This window comes from Lutjanus erythropterus, chromosome 4, assembly GCF_056507025.1.
Source record: "Lutjanus erythropterus isolate fLutEry1 chromosome 4, fLutEry1.hap2, whole genome shotgun sequence".
Taxonomy (NCBI): Eukaryota; Metazoa; Chordata; class Actinopteri; order Lutjaniformes; family Lutjanidae; genus Lutjanus; species Lutjanus erythropterus.
This window is the reverse complement of record NC_139320.1, coordinates 18,019,573-18,038,922: the sequence shown is the minus strand read 5'-3', so window position 1 is coordinate 18,038,922 and position 19,350 is coordinate 18,019,573. Positions and strand designations below refer to the sequence as shown.

Here is a 19,350-nt window from a genome sequence, read left to right as displayed (position 1 = left end):
CCACTGCGGCAGGAATGACTAATGACCAAAGCTGCACTTGCTGATGCGTTAAAATTCAGTTTTATTGCCTAAGGGTCTGGGTGACACACAGTTTGAAATAGATGGTAATGATGCACAATGTATAATATTTAATGTTTTCTGTCATTTATCTTCATGTCATTTATTGGACCGTCCCATACAGTTGGGAGCACAGAATGTGTAAGTTAATGTTGGTTTTGTAATGGGGAGTTAATTCTAATTCTAAGTTGGATATTGGCAGGAAACAACAAGCTTGTAATCACACAAGTTTCACAATATTTCAGTTTAGAGAAAGCTCATCTTATTACACAGCGTACTGCCACAGTTGAAATATGGTTTTGACTCATGCCTGATATGTATGTTAAATATATTGTGCTTGTATTTCTTTCTCATTCTATACTTCATCATGAGTTTTTACGGTTGGTTGAAAAAATAGGGGGTTTTGGTCATTAAATAGGGTGTGCTACCTTCAAGCAACACACTACCATAATGGCAAGGAATGAAAAAATAGTTATTGTTTAAAATTTCAGTTGTTTCACTGATTAAAAACTTATGCCATTTGAAATTGTAAAACAATAGAAATGAACTCTTTTAGTAAGTTTGTTTGTTTGAACGTTACCTTCAAGTAACATTATGCTGTTGAGGAACAGACTGTAGGAATGAATGTGAAGAGTTTCGGCATATTTCAGGAAACTTAACATGAGCAATATATTAAACCAAACTATTATAACCCCCTACAAAACAAGATAGTGAGTCAAATCTCAGTGTTTGATCATTTGTTTTACATTTATTGTTTATTGCTTGTGTTCATTTTCCTGTTGCATGTCTTTCCTGACATGTAGCATTTGTTGTGTTGCAGCCTCTTTGATTTGGCTCACTGCTTATGGGTTAAAATAAAATTAAATAGTAATCAGTGCATTTTATACCCATCCTATCCAGTCATACCAAAAATGCCATGGTATGAATCCATAATGGTATGGTGTTACTTCAAGGTAACATTTACATTTTAAGAGTTTTCCAAGTTTAATTATCAAATAAAATACATTAAACAATTAAACATTAAATTTTACTCATCTATTAATGTGAATCCAATTTCCTCAAAAAGATGTGCTTAAACCATTTTTTTAGGAAGGCTGCAAAAACGAGAGTCTTGTGACAAATTAAAAAAACTGTTATTAGTTTTCTTAGGGCCCTGCCTCCTTTTTAAAGTGTTGCACCATAACTGAGGATGTATTATGTGAATGTAAAGATTCAAAAGGTTACCTAGAGGCAACACTATACCATAGAGGGTTAACATGTATTCATTTGGAAAGATTGTGCTTTTGCATTCGCTTCTGCTGATTAAGGACTGCTAGTTAATGTCTATTTTTCTAGTTAAAGGAGGTTGATTTATGTGTGCGTGTGTTTGAGTGTGAAACCGCGAATTGTGTTTACCACAAAGCCCGGTCCAGCTTATTGTGTGATTTAGAGGAAGCTTCGAATGTAAAGTGACCTGAATGCCGGTGATGTCAGCCCCTCCATTCATGAAACACATGAATAATTGAGGAAGCAGCAGGCTCAGTGCACCAGCACGAAGTCGAGGTGGAATGCAAAGTGAAAGCCATCTCTTTCCTCATTTGCTCAGTCTCTGTCTCTCACCCCCTCTCTCTATCCGCTCACACATTCAGCCTCAATCTCTTCCCCATCTATTGTCAGTCTGCAGCCGTGAAATTCTGTGAGCGAGGGTCTGAAATCGCGAGAGAAGAGCCTTGCTTGGATACCAGCGGATGCAGTAATCAGGCAGGCGATCCAACGGCTGGGAGAGTGGAGGCAGAAAACCGGGGGAATAGAAAAGAAAAGTGCAGGTTGCTGAAAAGCTTATCAGCCTCAATTAGACAAAGGAGGAGAGAGCGAATGATAGGAAGAGAAAGAAAAAGACAGAGCCTGATCTCCAGCTTCAGTGGTTTCTCTCCGCCTGCCAGGAAAATACGTGCTTTTTATCTCCGTCTGCTTTCTGCGTCCGCTTCCTCCTCCTTTCCCCCCCATCCTCCTCCTGGCATGCTCCAGAACTCGTCCACCCTCCTCCCCATTATCCCTCTCTCTTCTCTCCTTCCTCCCCCCTCCTCCTGCTCCGACTCCTCTCCTTCCTCCTATGCCTCATCCACGGCTCCCGCTGCTTGAATGAAGCCGTTTGAAAAGGGCTGATCGCTGCGGAGCGGCTCTCTACATGGCTACGACCAGGTTAGTGCTGGGAGTGACAGCCTACCTACCTGACTGACACAGGGCCTGCATAATGATGAGTTTCCCCACTTGGCAAGATCACTTTGTACTATTTAGAAGAAGGAGAGTCCAAGGGGAGGGCAGCTGCATCTCAGACCACCAATTGCTCTTCTTTGGCAGGTGGTGTTAAGGGCGATGTAAGCTGGTTATTAGGAGATCAGAGCTGGCCGGGGAAGATCAGCGGCCCTAAGCCTGCTGAAGAAAATCTCCCTGCCTGCCTCTTCTCCTCTCTCTCTCCGCATTTATCAGTCCAGCTACCTTTCTTCTTTCATGCCGAGAGAGAAAGGAAAGTGCGGGTGCAGTCCTTGGGATGATCCGCTGGATGAACAGCTCATTACTTGGGGCTGTCTACGAGGACATGGTGGTTTTTCAGTGTGTGACGATGGCCAACGAGGGCTGTCGATGCCTCGAGGGCTGCTACGGCGAGGTGTTGAGGGACTGTGTCTTTCAGCAGGGGTATGGCGGGCTCTGTGATGCATGTTAGTGCCAGTGTGCATGTGCGGAGAGAGTGGATGGGTGGGGTAGGATGGGTTTGGTTATATAATATGCATACTTCTTGTTGAATTTGTAGTATTTGGTGGTTTAGATGTGTCATGTTGTCATGTTTATAATTTTAGCGAAAGCAGAGCGAGCTGTGATGCATTTCTGCGGTACGTGGGCGTATTTGTCCGCACACATGCCCGTGTTTATGTCTGCTTCTGTATACTGTATGCGCATTCCTGCGTGTGCATGCGCAGTGGTGGCTGGTGAGCGTGGTCTTCCTCATGGCCTTTTCAAACCGAGCAGAGCTGAAGGGCCGCTGCCAGATGGGTATTTTCCAGGGTCAGCAAAACTGTGAAAACAAGCGGGGCCCTCAGAAAGGCCCGGAACTCTGTTCTATTGTGAAGCTGAACGATTGGACAGCTTGAGCCGGTTGGATTTAGAGCTTTAAAGCTTATTTAAAGAAAAGACTGTAACAAAGTGGCACAAGTAGCATGCTTGTTTCTCTTTCACTTATTTTTTGTTTCTTTCACTCCTTATGTAAGAAATTGACCTGTTTCGAATGACTCTGACATGCAGGGATCCTGTGCGATCAACACCTTGAAGTCAGTCGCCCTCTCTGTCTGTGCAGAGTTCTGTAATGCAGATGAGTTCTGTGTTGGAGCCTCTGGGACCGATCCCTTGTGCACATTATGCAAATGAACATGCTGTGCTGTATAAAATATGAGATTTTAGTGTTTTAATAATCAAGTCATATCTTATACTCATAGTAATGCTAGATGCAGTTTGTTTAGATCAAAATAAGTGACGATTTATTGTAGGGCTGAACAGTTAATGAATCACACAATGACCATGATATATCAGAAAACATGCCATGTTCAAATACTTGCTTTTCTGACAGAAATGCTACAAAAAGATCTGCAAAAAATAAAAATAAAAGCTACACAGTGTGTCCTTCTTTGAAGTATCTATTCCAGCCTGTAACTTGTGTCATTGTTTGCCCATTTCACAGTAGAGTTCAAATTATGCTGAATGTTTGCCAAATGAGTTGCTTATGAGTTATAAGAGATCATTAATAATCTTATTAAATGAGAAGTAGTAACAGTTAGATTGAGCAATATATTGATGGACTCTGGCAGACAGAAAGCAGGCAGCCACTGAAATATGACTCCAAACTGTATTTCTGGAGTATTGACAGACAATTAACAGTTATATGCAGCTGATCAAATTACACTGTAGGACTTGTCGTTCCTGTAATGTTGTGCTCGTCATGTGCTCCTGCAGGATTCCTTCAGCCTGCCTCAACCTATTCAACATACCATCTATGGTTCCAACTCGTTATTTGTACTGCTTTGGATGTGCAATTACTACATATTTCTCCTTTAAATTAAAAATTGTCGTTCTGCAGAAATGTCCTGGCCTACAGAATATATCCCACCAATGTAAATGGAAAAAGTATTTGTTTGGTAAAGATCCCTGCAAAAATCACATCACAATTATTTTACCATTACAATTTTTTCAGTGAAAATAAAAATAATGCTGTGTAAAATGATCTGCTCCACTAATATCGCAAATGATTTCACAAGTGCAGTTTCGGTGGAAGTAATTGCAACTGAGATATTTCTTCAAAATTCTTCAGCCATAATTTACCCTCCGTAACCCCGCAATGTTTTGCATTTTTCTTAGCTAAATGACTTAGCATTAGCTTACATAAAGGTCTTCAGTTATTGTTTTCTATCAGTTTAATTTGAGGTTAATGCTATATACCACAGAGCATTGCTGGTATTATTTAAAATGCAATATTACATTTTCCGTTACTTTGTATTAATTTATTTATTTCTATAATTCATTGAATTGATTCAGTCATGCTAAATTAGTTCATGCTTTTATAAATAAACAATATAAATATTACAGAATGAATCCACAAGTATAGAAAGGTTGAATAAAATATTAACATCTATTTGTTTTTTCGATATTTGTATGTGAATAAGTTCAGAAATCGGACATAAAACGTGCAAAAACGAAGCCCTGACGGGCCGCAATGCATCATCTGTCACTTTGCCTCCCTGCTGTGTTTCCCGCTCAGACGGCATCTCTAACAGCAGAGCTGCTGAAGTATATTTAGTCACACACTCTGAATATTTAAACCACACTCTCTCTGTTCACTGTTGCTATAGTGATATTCATTCTAAGCTGAGCTTTGTTTGAGCTTCGTAGTTGTGTGGGCGGTGCTCAGAGTGAAATGGCTTTTTAATTGTTAAATTGTTTGTCAGCTCTCTGTCTACAGTACATCAGTGAAGTCTTCAGACCACTTAATCAATGCAGCCTTACAGCTTGATAGTTCATGTGAGCGGTGCTGAAAACACTAGTGAAGTGTGTGTGCCCATCACTGACTCAACCTGTTTGATTGCTATATTTGATTCCAATAAGAGTTTTTAAATCAAAGAGAACAGTGTGTTTTTCATTATTGTTACACCCCAAGGCAGGTTGTCCTTCATGGGATCAGAAAAGACTAATGTGTCATATGTTAGCAGTAATAGACAGCCACTGTCCAGGTAGCAACAGCTGTGTCTATTCTACAGAAGTCAATGCACCTTTTCATTTATTTCCCCCGAGCGTTACAGTCCACAGATAAAGCCCTGGCTGGCAGGTAGTCTTGCTTTATGTCAAACTCTCAGTGTTTTGTCTCATTACTAACAAAGCAGCTGTGATAGATGCTTTTGTCTGCTCCTCTGCAGGCGAGCGTCAGCTGCGTGTTCACTCTGTCCACACCACCCTGCTGGTTCAAAGAGCAAACTGTTGTATGAATGGCTGATATCGGGCTTAGTCATCCATTTGCTGATGATGGAGCCGTGTCCCTATTGTTTACCGCCATGTATCTGTAAGGGCGAGGTGATCCGTGAATTCCTCATGTGCTAAAAACAACAAGCGGGGGTTCCTGTAGCAGATTAAATCCTGTCGTTTACTGCGCGGAGGGAAATGTATGAGGGATGATCATCTTGCTAATGTTTTGTTTCATGGAACACAGTTTTGTTTTTCTTGTGTTTTTTTCAGTTTGGGCTTTGCTACCCAACCACAGTTCTCAATCGTAAGAGGTGTTGTTCCTCAGACAACCTTTAAATAACTTTTCTTACCACAAGACACCTCATTTTTTGTTTTGTTTTGTTTTTTTTATTTAGGGGTGAACTATCTCTTTAAATCTATGTGAAAATAACAGTAACAATAATAATAATAATAATAATAGTATGATCAAAAGATTTCAGCTTTTTAGTTATATAATTATGACCTAATGGGTCTTGGATTTAACCTCTCACTGAACCTCAACCTCACCGAATCTTGCACCTATCCACCCTGACCTACAGTGTGTGAGGAGGATGTGAATATTTCTGAGCATGTGATGAAAGCTAAATGAGACATCATTATCCAAGCCTGGATATGACATGGAAGAGAGCAGCGCTGGCACAATGTACAGTATAATGATGCTATCTCTGTCTCTTTAAACGGTTTGTGTGTTTTTTCATGTTTGAGTGGTGCTTATATGGTGTATGCAGGAAAACATGCAGTGGTGGATGATGCAGTTACTTGAGCGTCAGAAGCAGTGTGTGCAGTATGTCTGTGATAAAATGTTTCCATCTATAATGCAGTTATCACCAGATCTCTGTCGGCTGGCCTGTTCAACTGCTCCTGGTATAGATGGGAGGTTGTGGAAGACCTTGGGCGTTTGCAAAGAGATCCAGCAGTCCCAAGTTCAAACTCAAAAAGAACTGTAACTGTTCTCTAAATAGATCTTATGCATCATTTTAATATAATGATCATACGCCCATATATTGTTTTCACATATAACACAACATATTGACACAACTACCATGTAGCAAGATGATCTGAGATGCTCTGTTCTCCGCTCCTGAGAAATGTTGATCCTCTTGTCAGTTTGGACCCTGTCCCGGTAGACAATGCCACCTGTCAACAACGTGCAGAACTTACTGATGATCAGCTTTGAGCCTAATTACCACATGCTGTGTTGTCACCTCTCTGAATCAAGATGCACATGGGGCAAGCACACAGGCAGAAGCAGCTATTTTAAAGCAACTTCACTTCTTTACGGTCCTTATATGAGCCTTAGAAAGAGTATTATCTTAAATTATTCAGCTAATAATAAGAATAAAGTGCTTTACACATAAAACATAACAATAAAATACCCAGCAATAAATGAATAAACAGGCAGCCATAAGGAATGAAAGAGGAAGGACACTTAAAAACAATGGATAATTAAAAACCATACATAAAATACCAAGGATTAAAACTAAAACTAATTCATGCGATAAAACTTAAAAATACACAAATCAGTGCAAAACCTAAGTGCAATGTCAATGATAAAGTAAAGTGTAATAGCTCAATAGCTAAGAATTAAAGAATACAAGAAAGTTAGAGAAAAGCGTCTATAAAAATGAGTCTTCATTTCTGATTTACTGATGTAGAAGTTAATTTTTTTCCTTTTTTTTCTTGTAATTCAAGTCACAATCTCTCACCTGCTTCCCACCTGGGATAATTGCCAGTAGTTTTTAACTAGTTTTAACTCTGGGTCTCTGCAGTGGTGAGCAAGTGTTTTTAAGCAGCACCACCAGGGCATTTTTACTGGCTTGTTTCTGTCTTAAGTAACAGCACCTTTAATTCAGGATAGTAAAGAAACGTTTTTGTACTTCTATGCTGGATTTACAAATGCACGTTCCCTCATGACACCCCATTATATGTCTGTCACATCAGTGAAAAATGTACTTTACAGTACACAAAATGTCCCTCCATGGGCTTATTTTTGTTTTTTAATTTTAGATGGACAAGAATAGCCCAAAAAGAAGCTCTCAAGAGTAAACTGGTGTCCTTGGGTGAGACGTAACATAACGTAACCCATTTTTTAATGTGTTGCACTGACCTGAAGAGAACTGTGGTCCAGTGTAAGAAACAGTTCAGTGATACCAGACAACAGAACTGAAGGGCCTCTACCAGTGGGTACATGGAGAGGATGTGACCATGCCACTACTAAATGTCGGTCATTCATACTATAGCAACAAACTGCATGTATAATTACATCATCATCAGGACAGATGGACATCTATGGCCAAGTTACAACTGAATTGCATTGTTCTGTTTGATTGTTACTGATGCATCACCCACAAAACCTCTTGTCCCACATCAACACAGGCAGATTCAGAGTTCCCTAAATGCTCTCACACTACACCCACTGTGCTGCCCTCAAAGCTGTGTAAAATCAGTTGTTTAATCTAGTACTCTGATTACATGAGTTGCAGCGCAATCAAAAGACAATGTAGCCCGATTTAGTTATTGTACCTCCTTTTGTGTGAGTCATGAAGCATCTCTTTTTGCAACATCACATATATGTGGCCAACAATAAAAAATAGACTCAGTATTAGTAGTAGTTAGTAGTAGTAGTAATATTAACAGCTCTCAAACTTTGTTTCCAGTGTGTATCTAATTTGTTTCTATGGAAATAGCAGTGTGTCATAGTGGAGGCAGGCCACCATGCCTGAAATAGAGTCCACCTCCGCTTGTATCATAAAAAATGAATACACATATGAAATAAAACATTAATCGTTAAGGGAAAAGCACGGGTACTGTTTCGCACAACAGTTACCATAAACTCAATTATTATTGTGGATGTTGTTAAGGATGTCATCTGTTAACAAAATTAGGATCTGCTAAACAATTTTGTGGGAAAAACCCGTGTCTGGTTCAATTGTGTGACACTGATGTTAACAACAACGTGGAGAAAAAGGATACTGATATTTTTACATAGCCTTCCCCATTTCCACCAGCTTGTATGTGTATTGCATGTGTGTGTAAACCAGACAGTCTCCTGGCTCAGACAGAGTTTAACATGCTGAATATCAATGTACTCTGCTTTTTACCATCATAGAGAGCATTTGTACTCAGATTTCATACCCTGATGGATGCCATAGGCCACCTGTTGTATAGAATAGATGAAAAGGTGTGCCTAAGATATCATAATAAAGGCGAAATAGGAACATGGAAGGAGTCGTCTGCCTTTCGCCTGCCACTGGGATGTGGTGGTGTTTGATGTATCCTTCAAATAATAAATGTCCAACAATTAACATCATTCAAAGAAAGACTTCCCTGCAAATTTACTCATAATCGGGTACGCAGGGAATAATCAGTAGTCAGTGCAGAGAACACAATGTACACTACGGTTAAAATGATCATCCACTGAACAGCAGACCATTTGGTAATCATATAAATTGATGTCAGAGGTACCATAATATACCAGACGTGCATTATCTATCCCCCTGCATTAACCAGATGTGCAGGCTTTGTGTTGTCCTTGCCTTTTAAAATCAAACAGCTACTGGTGCAGCACACCCTGACAGTGGGACAGAAGCTGTCAACGCTGTCCTCTATGATTCATTGCTCTAAGCTGCTCTGAAGTCCCGAATGTAACAGTAGATCAGTAATTCATGGCCGCTAACAGCAGCCATTGGCTGGCAGTGACGTAATGGCTTGCATAACGCCATGTCAAGTCACTGTGCCTGGCGGGCGCCCTGCCACACAGATCACTTACAGAGCCTTTTGTTAGCTTCTGTCACCGTGAGGAGAAGGCTTCTTGCTGAGCCACTGATGTGTGTGTGTGCGTGCATGTGTAAGAGAAGTGAGTGTCTAGTGCTGGATCACAGAGGATACCTGATAGGAACTTTGTGTGCAATGGGAGGACAGGGACTACCTGTCTTAAGACAACAGTCCATCCACTTGGCTGGAGAGCTGTTAGTGGAGGCATTAAAGCAAATCCCCATGTTAAGGTCAATACGTACCTCAGTTTGATATGTTGGCCTCACTTGATTTTACAGTACACCTGTAAGACATAACAAGTGTTACATCTATTTTTAAACTAATTAGTAATTAGGGACACATTACAGCAGAACTGTACTGTAAACTAAAGTGCATTATTTCCCACTGTTGGATTAGACTATACTAGTGGCTAATTAGGGGGTAATTAAGCAGACATTGCAACAGACACATTCTTTAGCTGGTCCCATGAAATTAATTTTTTGGCAGAATTTTATCTGCTAATAGTATTACAGTACATCTGTGCAGACAATTTTGCTCTTTACTTGGTAGATCTGGTTCACACAGTGTTTTTAATTGTGGCAGATAGAAGTAGCAGATATGTGATCTCACTTTATTTTAAAGTACAGTTCTGTTGTAATGTGCCCCTAATTACCCTCTAGTAAAGTCTAATAGGGGTCTAAAAGGAGGAAATAATACACTTCAGTTTACAGTACATTTCTGTTGTAATGTGTCCCAAATTAGTCTCTAATATAATCTAAAAACGGTTCAGTAAAGGGTCTAATACTGTCAAATGAAGGACATATGTTTTTGTCTAATTTGATACAAAGTACAGCTTATTACATCTTATTGTTGTATGTAAAATGAAGTGCGACCCAAATGTTACAAGCCTGCTTAAGTAGCTAGAATGATCCATTCCCCCTGGCATTGTGTCTCTGATCATTTAATCCTTGTTATGTCTTCCAGAGTGGCTTTGCTACAGCCATGCGAACAGTTTTACTATTTCAGGGGAAAAGACCCTTAATTATAGTAAGGCCTCATATTTCACGAGGTTTGAAGTAAACAGCTCAATAAATGTCAGGGTCCAGACGATATGAGCTGGATGTTTTTCCAGACTCAGTACATTTCTTGATCAAATTGGTAATGGGCTCAAAAACAAACATATTGATTTCCTTGTTGCTTTTGTAGTGCGGCATTAGTGAGAAAATCCTCAGGTCATGTGTGCCGGTGTCTCACTACATTTTTTCCCTCACTGCTGCTGTTGTTGTTGTTGTTGTTGTTGGTTTCCTGTATTAGCTTAGCTCTTATTAGCCAGGTTAGCACATGGTGCTTCAAGCCTGCTAAGCCTCAAATGATGTAAGCTTGAGGAAACAGTGCAGGTGCTGTCCTGCTGTCCACAGTGATCTGTAAACTAAGAGTGCCACCTTGCAGGGTGTTTATATTGATATATTGAAGACGTATTTGTGTGATTTCTATGATGCAAGTCTAGATTATGCTGTTTCTTGACATTTGAGATAACATTAGAGTGAATGTATTGATGATGTTCTCATCCCTCTTTCTTTCTCTTTTCTTTCAGCACTGCCAGTAACTCAAACAAGAGCACACCTGCCTGCTCACCAGTCCTGCGTAAACGCTCACGCTCTCCCACACCACAGAGCCAGGAGGGTGAGAATATGGTCGAGAAGGGTTCAGACCACTCCTCCGACAAGTCCCCCTCCACGCCTGAGCAGGTTGTCCAGAGAACATACTCCCTGCAGTCAGCAAGAAGTGGGGGAAAGAACTCAAAGGTGAGTCACCAGGAAATGCTCTGTTTTTCCCCTGTTTGATAGAAATGAAGGTTTGAAGTGTGGTACACCTCTATAGTTTAAAACATATTTAGTATCTAGCTCTCTGCACTGAAACACATTAAGTTCTCAGTGCTCAACAGTGTGTCCTTTCCACTGAAAAGAGTTGGCACTGTGAGTAGAGATTCCTGGTAGACAACAATCATACAGCACTTTGTGCCTCACAAAGCTGTTCTGACATTTTCACAGAATAGCTGTTGTGAAAGGCTTCACTGTGGGACGCAAGCTGCCAATTTCACACACATGGATTAAGGTTAGATGGGTCAGGTTAAGGCTTAAGACACTAATTTGAAACTGCGAGTCGTCTCCGACCCTAAGCATAAAAACATTATGACATATTGTTGCATGCGATGACTAGGCAGATATATTTAATTTTTAGAAATACAGCATGCTTTTTACAGCTTCTCTGACAAACATAATTGCACAGCAAACCTCACAAGCTTACATCTATATTTCTAAAAGTTAAAGAACATACTACATTCAGTTTAAAGGGATAGTTCGGATTATTTGAAGTAGGGCAGTATGAGATACTTATCCATATTCAGTGTATTAACTACAGATGGCAGCCGACACGCCCCCAGTTTGGAGAAGCAAAGAGGAGTACCAGCAGGGAAGCTAAGCAATGTACAGCTGTGGACAAGGTCAGCAGCAAAACACACTTTAAAAAAACAACTATTTAGAATATTTTTGACCCTGATCTTGTCATCAGACAGCTTTTTCTGAAGGGAAACCACTGTTATATAAGCAAAATATTGCTCTCTCTCTTTTAACCAGACTCCATTGGCAAAATCAGTAATTTTACTGCTCAGAACATTGGAGTTGTTTGTTTGTGTTATTGAGTGACTTCAGTCTATTCAAAGTAAGCGTCTATGACAGCGAAGTCACACAATAATTCAAACAAAATTACCATTCAAGGCAGTGGTAGACCGTCAACTCCTATGTTCTGCGAGATAATATTACTGTTTTTGCCAGTTGAGAAAGTGATATTTAGCTTGTCTAACAGTGCCTTCCAGTCAGAAAAGGGCCTCTGGCAGCAAGATAAAGCATCAAAAATATTCTAAAATATATAGTATACACTTAAACTAATACTGATTTATTTTAGGTGTCTAACACCCTGACCCTGTCCACAGCAGTTCATTGCTTAGTGACACCAGTGCTTCTGCTGCTTCTCCAAGCTGGAGGTGTGTCGACCACCATCTATTGTAGCTAATACAACTTCACTTCAAAAAATCCAAACTATCCCTTTAATTCTAATACAGAAGGAAACCATAAGTATAACAGTGCATGTTAAAGAGCTATACAACCTACTATCCCTTTTTTGTGTAAAGTAGAAACAAATCAATTAGACAACAGCGACATGAGGTTAGCAGCAGAGTGCTGTTCTTTGATGTTTTATAATGACTTTATAGTGATCATAGCGGCATCATAATGACTTTATGATACTTTAGTCGGGTTGATATGGCACCTCTTGCTGTCATGTGTGTAGCCAATCATAAACTGTGACTGCATAAACCCATCAGAGTTGGCCCAGCTGTATTCCTTTTTCCCAGCGCAGTGACGTACTCGTTGTGATTGGTTATTGATTATTGTACACACTGATATGTAACTAGTGAGCTGCAGCTATCACTCTCCCCCATCAGGAGAGACTGCACCCTCCTCTCCATTCCAGCCTTTCATTTTTACATCCCATATACTCCCTAGTCTTTTTACACTCCCTTTCCTTTTCCTAAAACTGCAAAAAAATGATAGACAGGACAGTCCAATATTGAAATGCTGGAGTGAGAGCGTTAGTCATTGAGTCATATACTGATTCACTATTGGGATGTTTTTGTGACTGAAACGGGAGTTAGAGGTCAAAACGGGTGAAGAAATCTTGTGCATCAGCCAACTCTGAGCTCAAACCGGTGATTCAGCAGACAGTACAGTTAAACAGGGTCTGCAGGGATATTGTACGGTGTTCACAGTTATGGTTAAGCTTTAAATAAGATGCATGAATTACCAAACAGCATGTTTTCATCAAAGCACTACAACATCAAAGTCAAGAAGACATGCTAGTGGTCAGAATGTTACTTTATGCACCTTATTAAAAGCTTACCATTCTAACTATAACTGTGTGCTACACACCATGTCCTTCCTGAACTAGTGGCGTATTTGTTGCCTCTGTAGAGGTGTTTTGATGTTGTGTTGGTTTTGTTTTGGACTCTTGGTTTGTTAACATGTTAGATGATCATCCCTGCAACTCTCCAGTACACACTATGTAAAGACATGGGCTAAGGTTTTTAAAGAAGGGTGTGTTTGGTTTTCAAGGATAGTTTCCCATTTTTCAAGCCTGTCTTAAAGTGGAAACTCTCAACTCCCCTCGCTTTCCGTTTCCTCAGAGCCTAACTCCAACGCCACTTAGGGAATTAGAGAGAGGAAAGATGCATGCTCACTAAAGAGGTGAACTGAAAGCTATTGTAATGATGTGCATTGCGTAGTAATGACGTGGTTTGGATAACTTTAACGTGTTGTGCCTCATACAAACAAGTAACTACAGCAGGGGTTGGAGTCAGGGTGGAGGTTAATGTCACATGAAAACATTAGGAGAAAAGGCATAATTTTTATTCATTAGTTTAATCTAAAATGGAGACATAATCTTCCCAGGGCAGTGGCTTTTTTACCACGGTGACAGAGCAACATACTCCCACGAGATGGTGGTTTACTGTGACTGCCTTAATAATTATGTTTTATTGGATTTTATTAAAGCATACTCTCATAAACGTAACTCTTTTAAGGAATATGGCACTGTGGTGTGCAAGTGATAGAGAGTGAGGAGCAGACGGCCAGTACTGCTCAAAGCAGAGCAGAAACCGGCTGTAAATATTCAGTCCAGCTTACAGTGTGTCAGTCAATAAATTCTGCAGACGCTCAAGACCCAGAAACGTTTTGTCTGTTATTTCCCAGCTGCAGGAAAGGGTTAGTCCCGAAGTAAGCTGAGCAGTGAAGGCTAATATAAAGCTAATGCTAAATGCTAACATTGTACCTTTACAACGTCAGCTCTGATGCATTTATATCCCTTTACAGAAGCTTTATAATCCAGCCTTGAACTACAGCGTTTCTTTGGGAGACATGGTAAAATTAACCCCTAATGATAATCCAACGATGAATGTCTTCTGCAGTTATTTATCCATTTTTCAGTGCTGAAAACAGCTGTTGTTGTTGTTAGCATGTTGTTGGCTGGCAATCTCAAGATGTCTTGGGCAGAGTCTGTCGACCAATCAGTGGCTATTTTTCTGATTTGTCAGCCAAACAGAGGCCGTGTTCCTTGACCTGTGTGGGACAGCACTGATTCATAGATGTATTATCGAGTCAAGGCACTGATCTAAACATGAGATTGAAAATAAATTTCCCACGGCAGGCATCACATGGCCACGGTATAGCAGTAATGAGGTTTCGTACAGCTCTAAAATTTCCACCCAGAATTGTGCCCAGTGGCAGACAGACGAAAGCGACACTTATGATGGAAAAAAACAAAATGCAGATGGTGTCATTATCCCACAGTCCTATAACCATTGCAGTGTGCAATCAATATTTACTTCATAATGATAAGTTAAAGTTAAAAAAAATTTGTCTATTTCCACTTTAAGGCTGACTTGAAAAAATGTGAACCTGTCCTTTAATAACTAGTTGGAGAAATTATTGTTATCAACAGAGTTTTGCTGTGTTGTGTTTCCTGGTTACTAAATAGAGATTTGTTGCTTTTCAGACATACCTGTCTCAGCTCTTTGTCTTTAAAGTGGTTGCTACAGACTCTTAATACATAAGTCCAGAACCGGAATAGGTCCCTCTGTTGATGTCCCAAGCTCTTGATAGAAAAAGACTGAAAACAGAAAAGTTGTTGAGGTGTTGTAATTGCTGTCCTCCCCTTCATCTGCATCTCCGCTTCACGATTGAACTCAGTGATGGATCGAATCTCTCAGGTTGTTTCACAGAAGGAGCATGTGGCTTTAATGTTTTGTACGCTCAGCACTCATGTGAGCTTCCAAAATGTTAGAAATAAGCCATGTCACTCCCGTCCTCATTTACCTTCTCATTCTGTCCTCATCTGTTTTCAATCACTTTGTTGTTTTTGTCTCTTTTTTTTTCTTTCATCATCGTTTGTCTCCACCACACAGTGTGCACGCCTTCTCTCTCTCTCTCTGCTGCTGCTGCTACATGCCATATGATAATGTGTGCCATCTGATAATGACTGTTCAGCTCTTCTGTTTGTACTTTCAGCTGTTTCTTCTTGCAGTTGATTTCTTTTTATTTTCATTTTTTTTCTCTCTGATTTTTCTTTGTTCTTCTCCTGATTGCATGCTAGTCTCACAAGCGACTTTCCAAAGTAAGCATTACTCTTTTTTCTGTTCTTCAGATATCTCTGTGCCCACCTTCCCCTCTGCCCCACTCCTTGTCTTGTGAGCTGCTCTGTGGAAATGTCCGAGACCCTGTTTGCAATGCTTCACCCTGAACCCAGCTTGTTCCTGTGTGTGCACACTGCAACCCTTACAAGCCCCATCTGCACCCACGATCATAGCAGATGGACATTTCTTAAAACAGACAACCCCTCATAACCACACTCACTTCCTCTCCTCTCCTGTCCTTTCCTTTCTTTCCCTTTCTGGTGATATGCAATGTAGCAAATTCCTGATTACCATTTCAAGTATTCACTGTCAGGATCAGAATATTCTCTTTTTGCTATTCAAATGCAGACAAATCAAAGAAAATAAATTTTATAAATACCAAACACATGCTTATTAATTGAGAAATCCACCCTTATTTTTCGAGATTTTGTCAAATTCTACAAATGAACGTTTCTGGTACAAATTCCTAATAAAAATGTCACAAATAAGTGTCTGAATCCCTCTCTCCTTTCCTCTCCCTTTTTTTCTGCTTTGGTCCACGTCCCTTCCCTCTCTTTACAAACTTATCCCGCTGTTACATTTTGGTAATGAGAGCTTTATATCTGTCGTGCTGTGTAACTGCCTGGCTGCAGAGGGATAAACTCTTAAAAATCCTGCCAGCATCCTGGTCCAGAGCTCCAGGACGACGTCATTATTTGAGCAGCCCCTCTGTTGCCACATGAGAGGAACCCCATCACGAGCCCAAAATCTCCTCTCCCCCCTTTCTGTGAATGCACTGCAGGCTGGTGTCACGTTTTAGTGCATCGCCCGTGTTGATCCATCCAGTTTGCTACTTGTCAGACTTTTGCTGAGTGTCAGTATTTAGGGTCTCATTTGTGTGAAAATTTAACAGACACAGGCAGAAATGGGACAGTCAGACAGAGGGAGACAAGAAACGGGATGTTGGTGTGAAAAAGTTACTATAGTTTGGTATTTTTCATAAATTTTATTATTAAGTTTAGGGTTTTTTTTAGGTTTGATATTTATTTTCAGTTAAGTTTAGTGTCAGTTAATTCCCAGAGGTGGTTTGTTCATCTCAGTTTAGTTTGCATAATTTAAAAAAGGTTAGTTTCATTTTTGTTTTTATTACACTGAATAAATATTCTGAACCCATGTAAATGATGATGTTTTAATCTGGGGTGGTTTAATAGATTTTTAATGTGTTATTGACTCTTTTAAAGTTAATTTTTTTAAATGTATTGCCCTCGGTTAAAACAAGTTGATTTCACTCAACTAAAAGTCAGTAGAAAATAATACATACAGTGGAATTTCCTCCTATTCTGTTGTCTGAGCATGTGCAGACTTAATTTAATTTCATGTGCAGATACAGACTGCACATGAAATAAAGCTATTAAATTGATGTGAATGTAAATGAATTTAAGTTTAGAATTGAGTAAAAGAATAGTTGAGCTAAAATTATAAATGGATCTGAAAATACTGAAAAATAATAAGTACACTTAACTAAAAATATATATATTTGTGTTTAAATACATTTATATTATGCAACCACTTAATAAACTTAAGTAAATTCAACATAACATTTTTTTTCAGTATAATTTTGGTATTTTTTTCCCTTCTTTGTTATAGAATGGGTGGTATTAGTCAGGGGCAACCTGATGAGGTTCAGAACAGGTATTATAATACAAACACAGCACTGTGAAAGCAGTTGCCTCAGTCATGTAGACTCAATATACATATGCACCAATGCTTTCTCATGACTTTAGAGTCTACAGATTTGTTCTTCTTTTTTTTTAGTTAATTTAATTATATTTTTATTAATTTTATTTCAATTTTGTAAGTATGCAATATTGTTTCAGTTAGTTTTGTTTTCATATTTTAGTTAAATGTTTTTTTTCACACCTTGTTTTAGTTTTAGTTAAAGATAATACAAGGAATTTTCAAATTTTTTTGATTTTGGAGGTTTCTGTGGACAAAAGCAATAGTTTTTTTCACCATGATAACCACAAAATATAAGCACCAAAAATTTGTTTGAAAAATCCTGTCTCTCTGTCTTTTAAATCCACAGAACTTGTTAGCAGTTCCATTCACTCTGTAAACATTAGATGGATAAATAGCACTACAGGAAAATATGTATTTTTGATTTGGGGATGAACTGTCCCTTTAAGAATAACCATATAGAAATAGCCAGTCTTCTCACTGATGGTCTTGTTTGTCTATGTAAGTCATATTGAGGCATCAGTAATAAATTGAGCCTGTTTCATAACCAGTGAGTTATGTACCTTTAACATTAAAAACCTTGGTGTAACTAGGAGCCTCCTGACGCTCTACTTCGTGCTGTGTAGTTGCACAATCTGTTTCACACACACACACACACACACACACACACACACATATCCACAGTGCAAGCCCCGCTCCTCCACCCCCCCAACACTAGTGCAACCCCCCCATGTGAGCCTCTCTGCGGTCAGCAGCGGTCACATGACCCTGGCCATGGCGTGAGGTTGTCCCATCAACGTGAGCTTGATCACCCCAGCCCTAATGCAATCCAAATAAAAGAGAGCATTCAGCGAAAGGACCTCTCTGCAGCAGGGGCCATATGACGATAATAGTGACAATGACACAACAATAATCAATCAGGCTTCTCATGTAACATACAAGCAAATTTAATTACATTGTCAGCATCAGACATCTGAAAACAACTGCAGTGTAACGGCAGTTATGTAGTTCAGAGTTCACATTGGACCTCAGCTTCTTCTTCTCTCATTTTCTATTTCTTTCTGTGTTCATGTTGCTCACTGCTTTGGTTAACGTTTTGTTTTCTCTTTAATTTTCTTTCAGTATGACAGACTAAACCTGATTAAAGTAAGCATTTCTTCTTGTTTTCATTTGACCCATTGACAATCCCTGCTGGCCCCCATTAAGTCCCCCGGCCCTCCACTTCCTCTGTAGCTGTGCGACTGTAGGATCCCCTTTGATAGTTTCAGTCCCTCGTGTCCTTTCCCATGCTTTCCATCCCCTGAATTAATGTGAAAGGACAATGATTCGTGAACTGTGTGAAATATAGTTTTCTTTTAAAATGTCTCTATATTGGAGATTCTGCATTAAATAAAGCCTGTTGTAAACAGATTTCTTTTTTTTAAATCTCAAAACTGATGCCACCCTTGTATTTGTATCACTTGCACTGTTAATTACCTGTGTGAGTACTTTCCAACAGTTTTGCTGATTAACTTGTAATAACAAGACAGCCACAGAAGTATTTTAAAGGGCCTGCTGGCCATCATGAGAAAGACATTTTTGAAATTTCAATCTCTGGGCTGATTTGGCCCCAAATTAACCTTTTCATTTAAAGGGACAGTTCACATTTTTTGAATTGAGGTCGTATGAGGTACTTACGTACTTACCTACAGTTGATGGTGGTCTGCACACCCCCAGTTTGGAGACGCATAGAGAAGTTCCAGTGCAGGAAGATAGGCAATAAACTGCTGTGGACAGGGTCAGCAAAAGGTTTTAGCTGTCTTAAAGAAGGCTCCCCCCCAAAAAAAAAATCACCTACCTTGTCATCAGACAGTGTTTTGTGCTGGAAAATCGCCACTACTTAAGCAAAATATCACTCTCTTGAAACCAGCCAGACTCCATGGGCGAAATCAGTAATTTTACCTCGCAGAAGATGGGAGCTGCTTGTCTACCACCGCTGAAATCGGTTAGTTTGTTTGTGTTATTGTGTTATTTCTGTGTTTTAGTCACACAATAACACAAACAAACTAACAGATTGA

General features: G+C 39.6%; 1 protein-coding gene across 1 annotated transcript in view; it reads left to right on the top strand.

Moving 5' to 3' along the window:
- The window catches only part of gramd1bb (GRAM domain containing 1Bb), a 105,389-nt gene that overhangs the window by 60,069 nt on the left and 25,970 nt on the right, over nt 1-19,350 (top strand). The window contains exons 4-6 of the mRNA XM_084717194.1: nt 10,928-11,138; nt 15,538-15,558; nt 18,416-18,439. Coding sequence (XP_084573320.1) covers nt 10,928-11,138; nt 15,538-15,558; nt 18,416-18,439 — 256 coding nt within the window. The remainder of the gene's footprint in view (nt 1-10,927; nt 11,139-15,537; nt 15,559-18,415; nt 18,440-19,350) is intronic.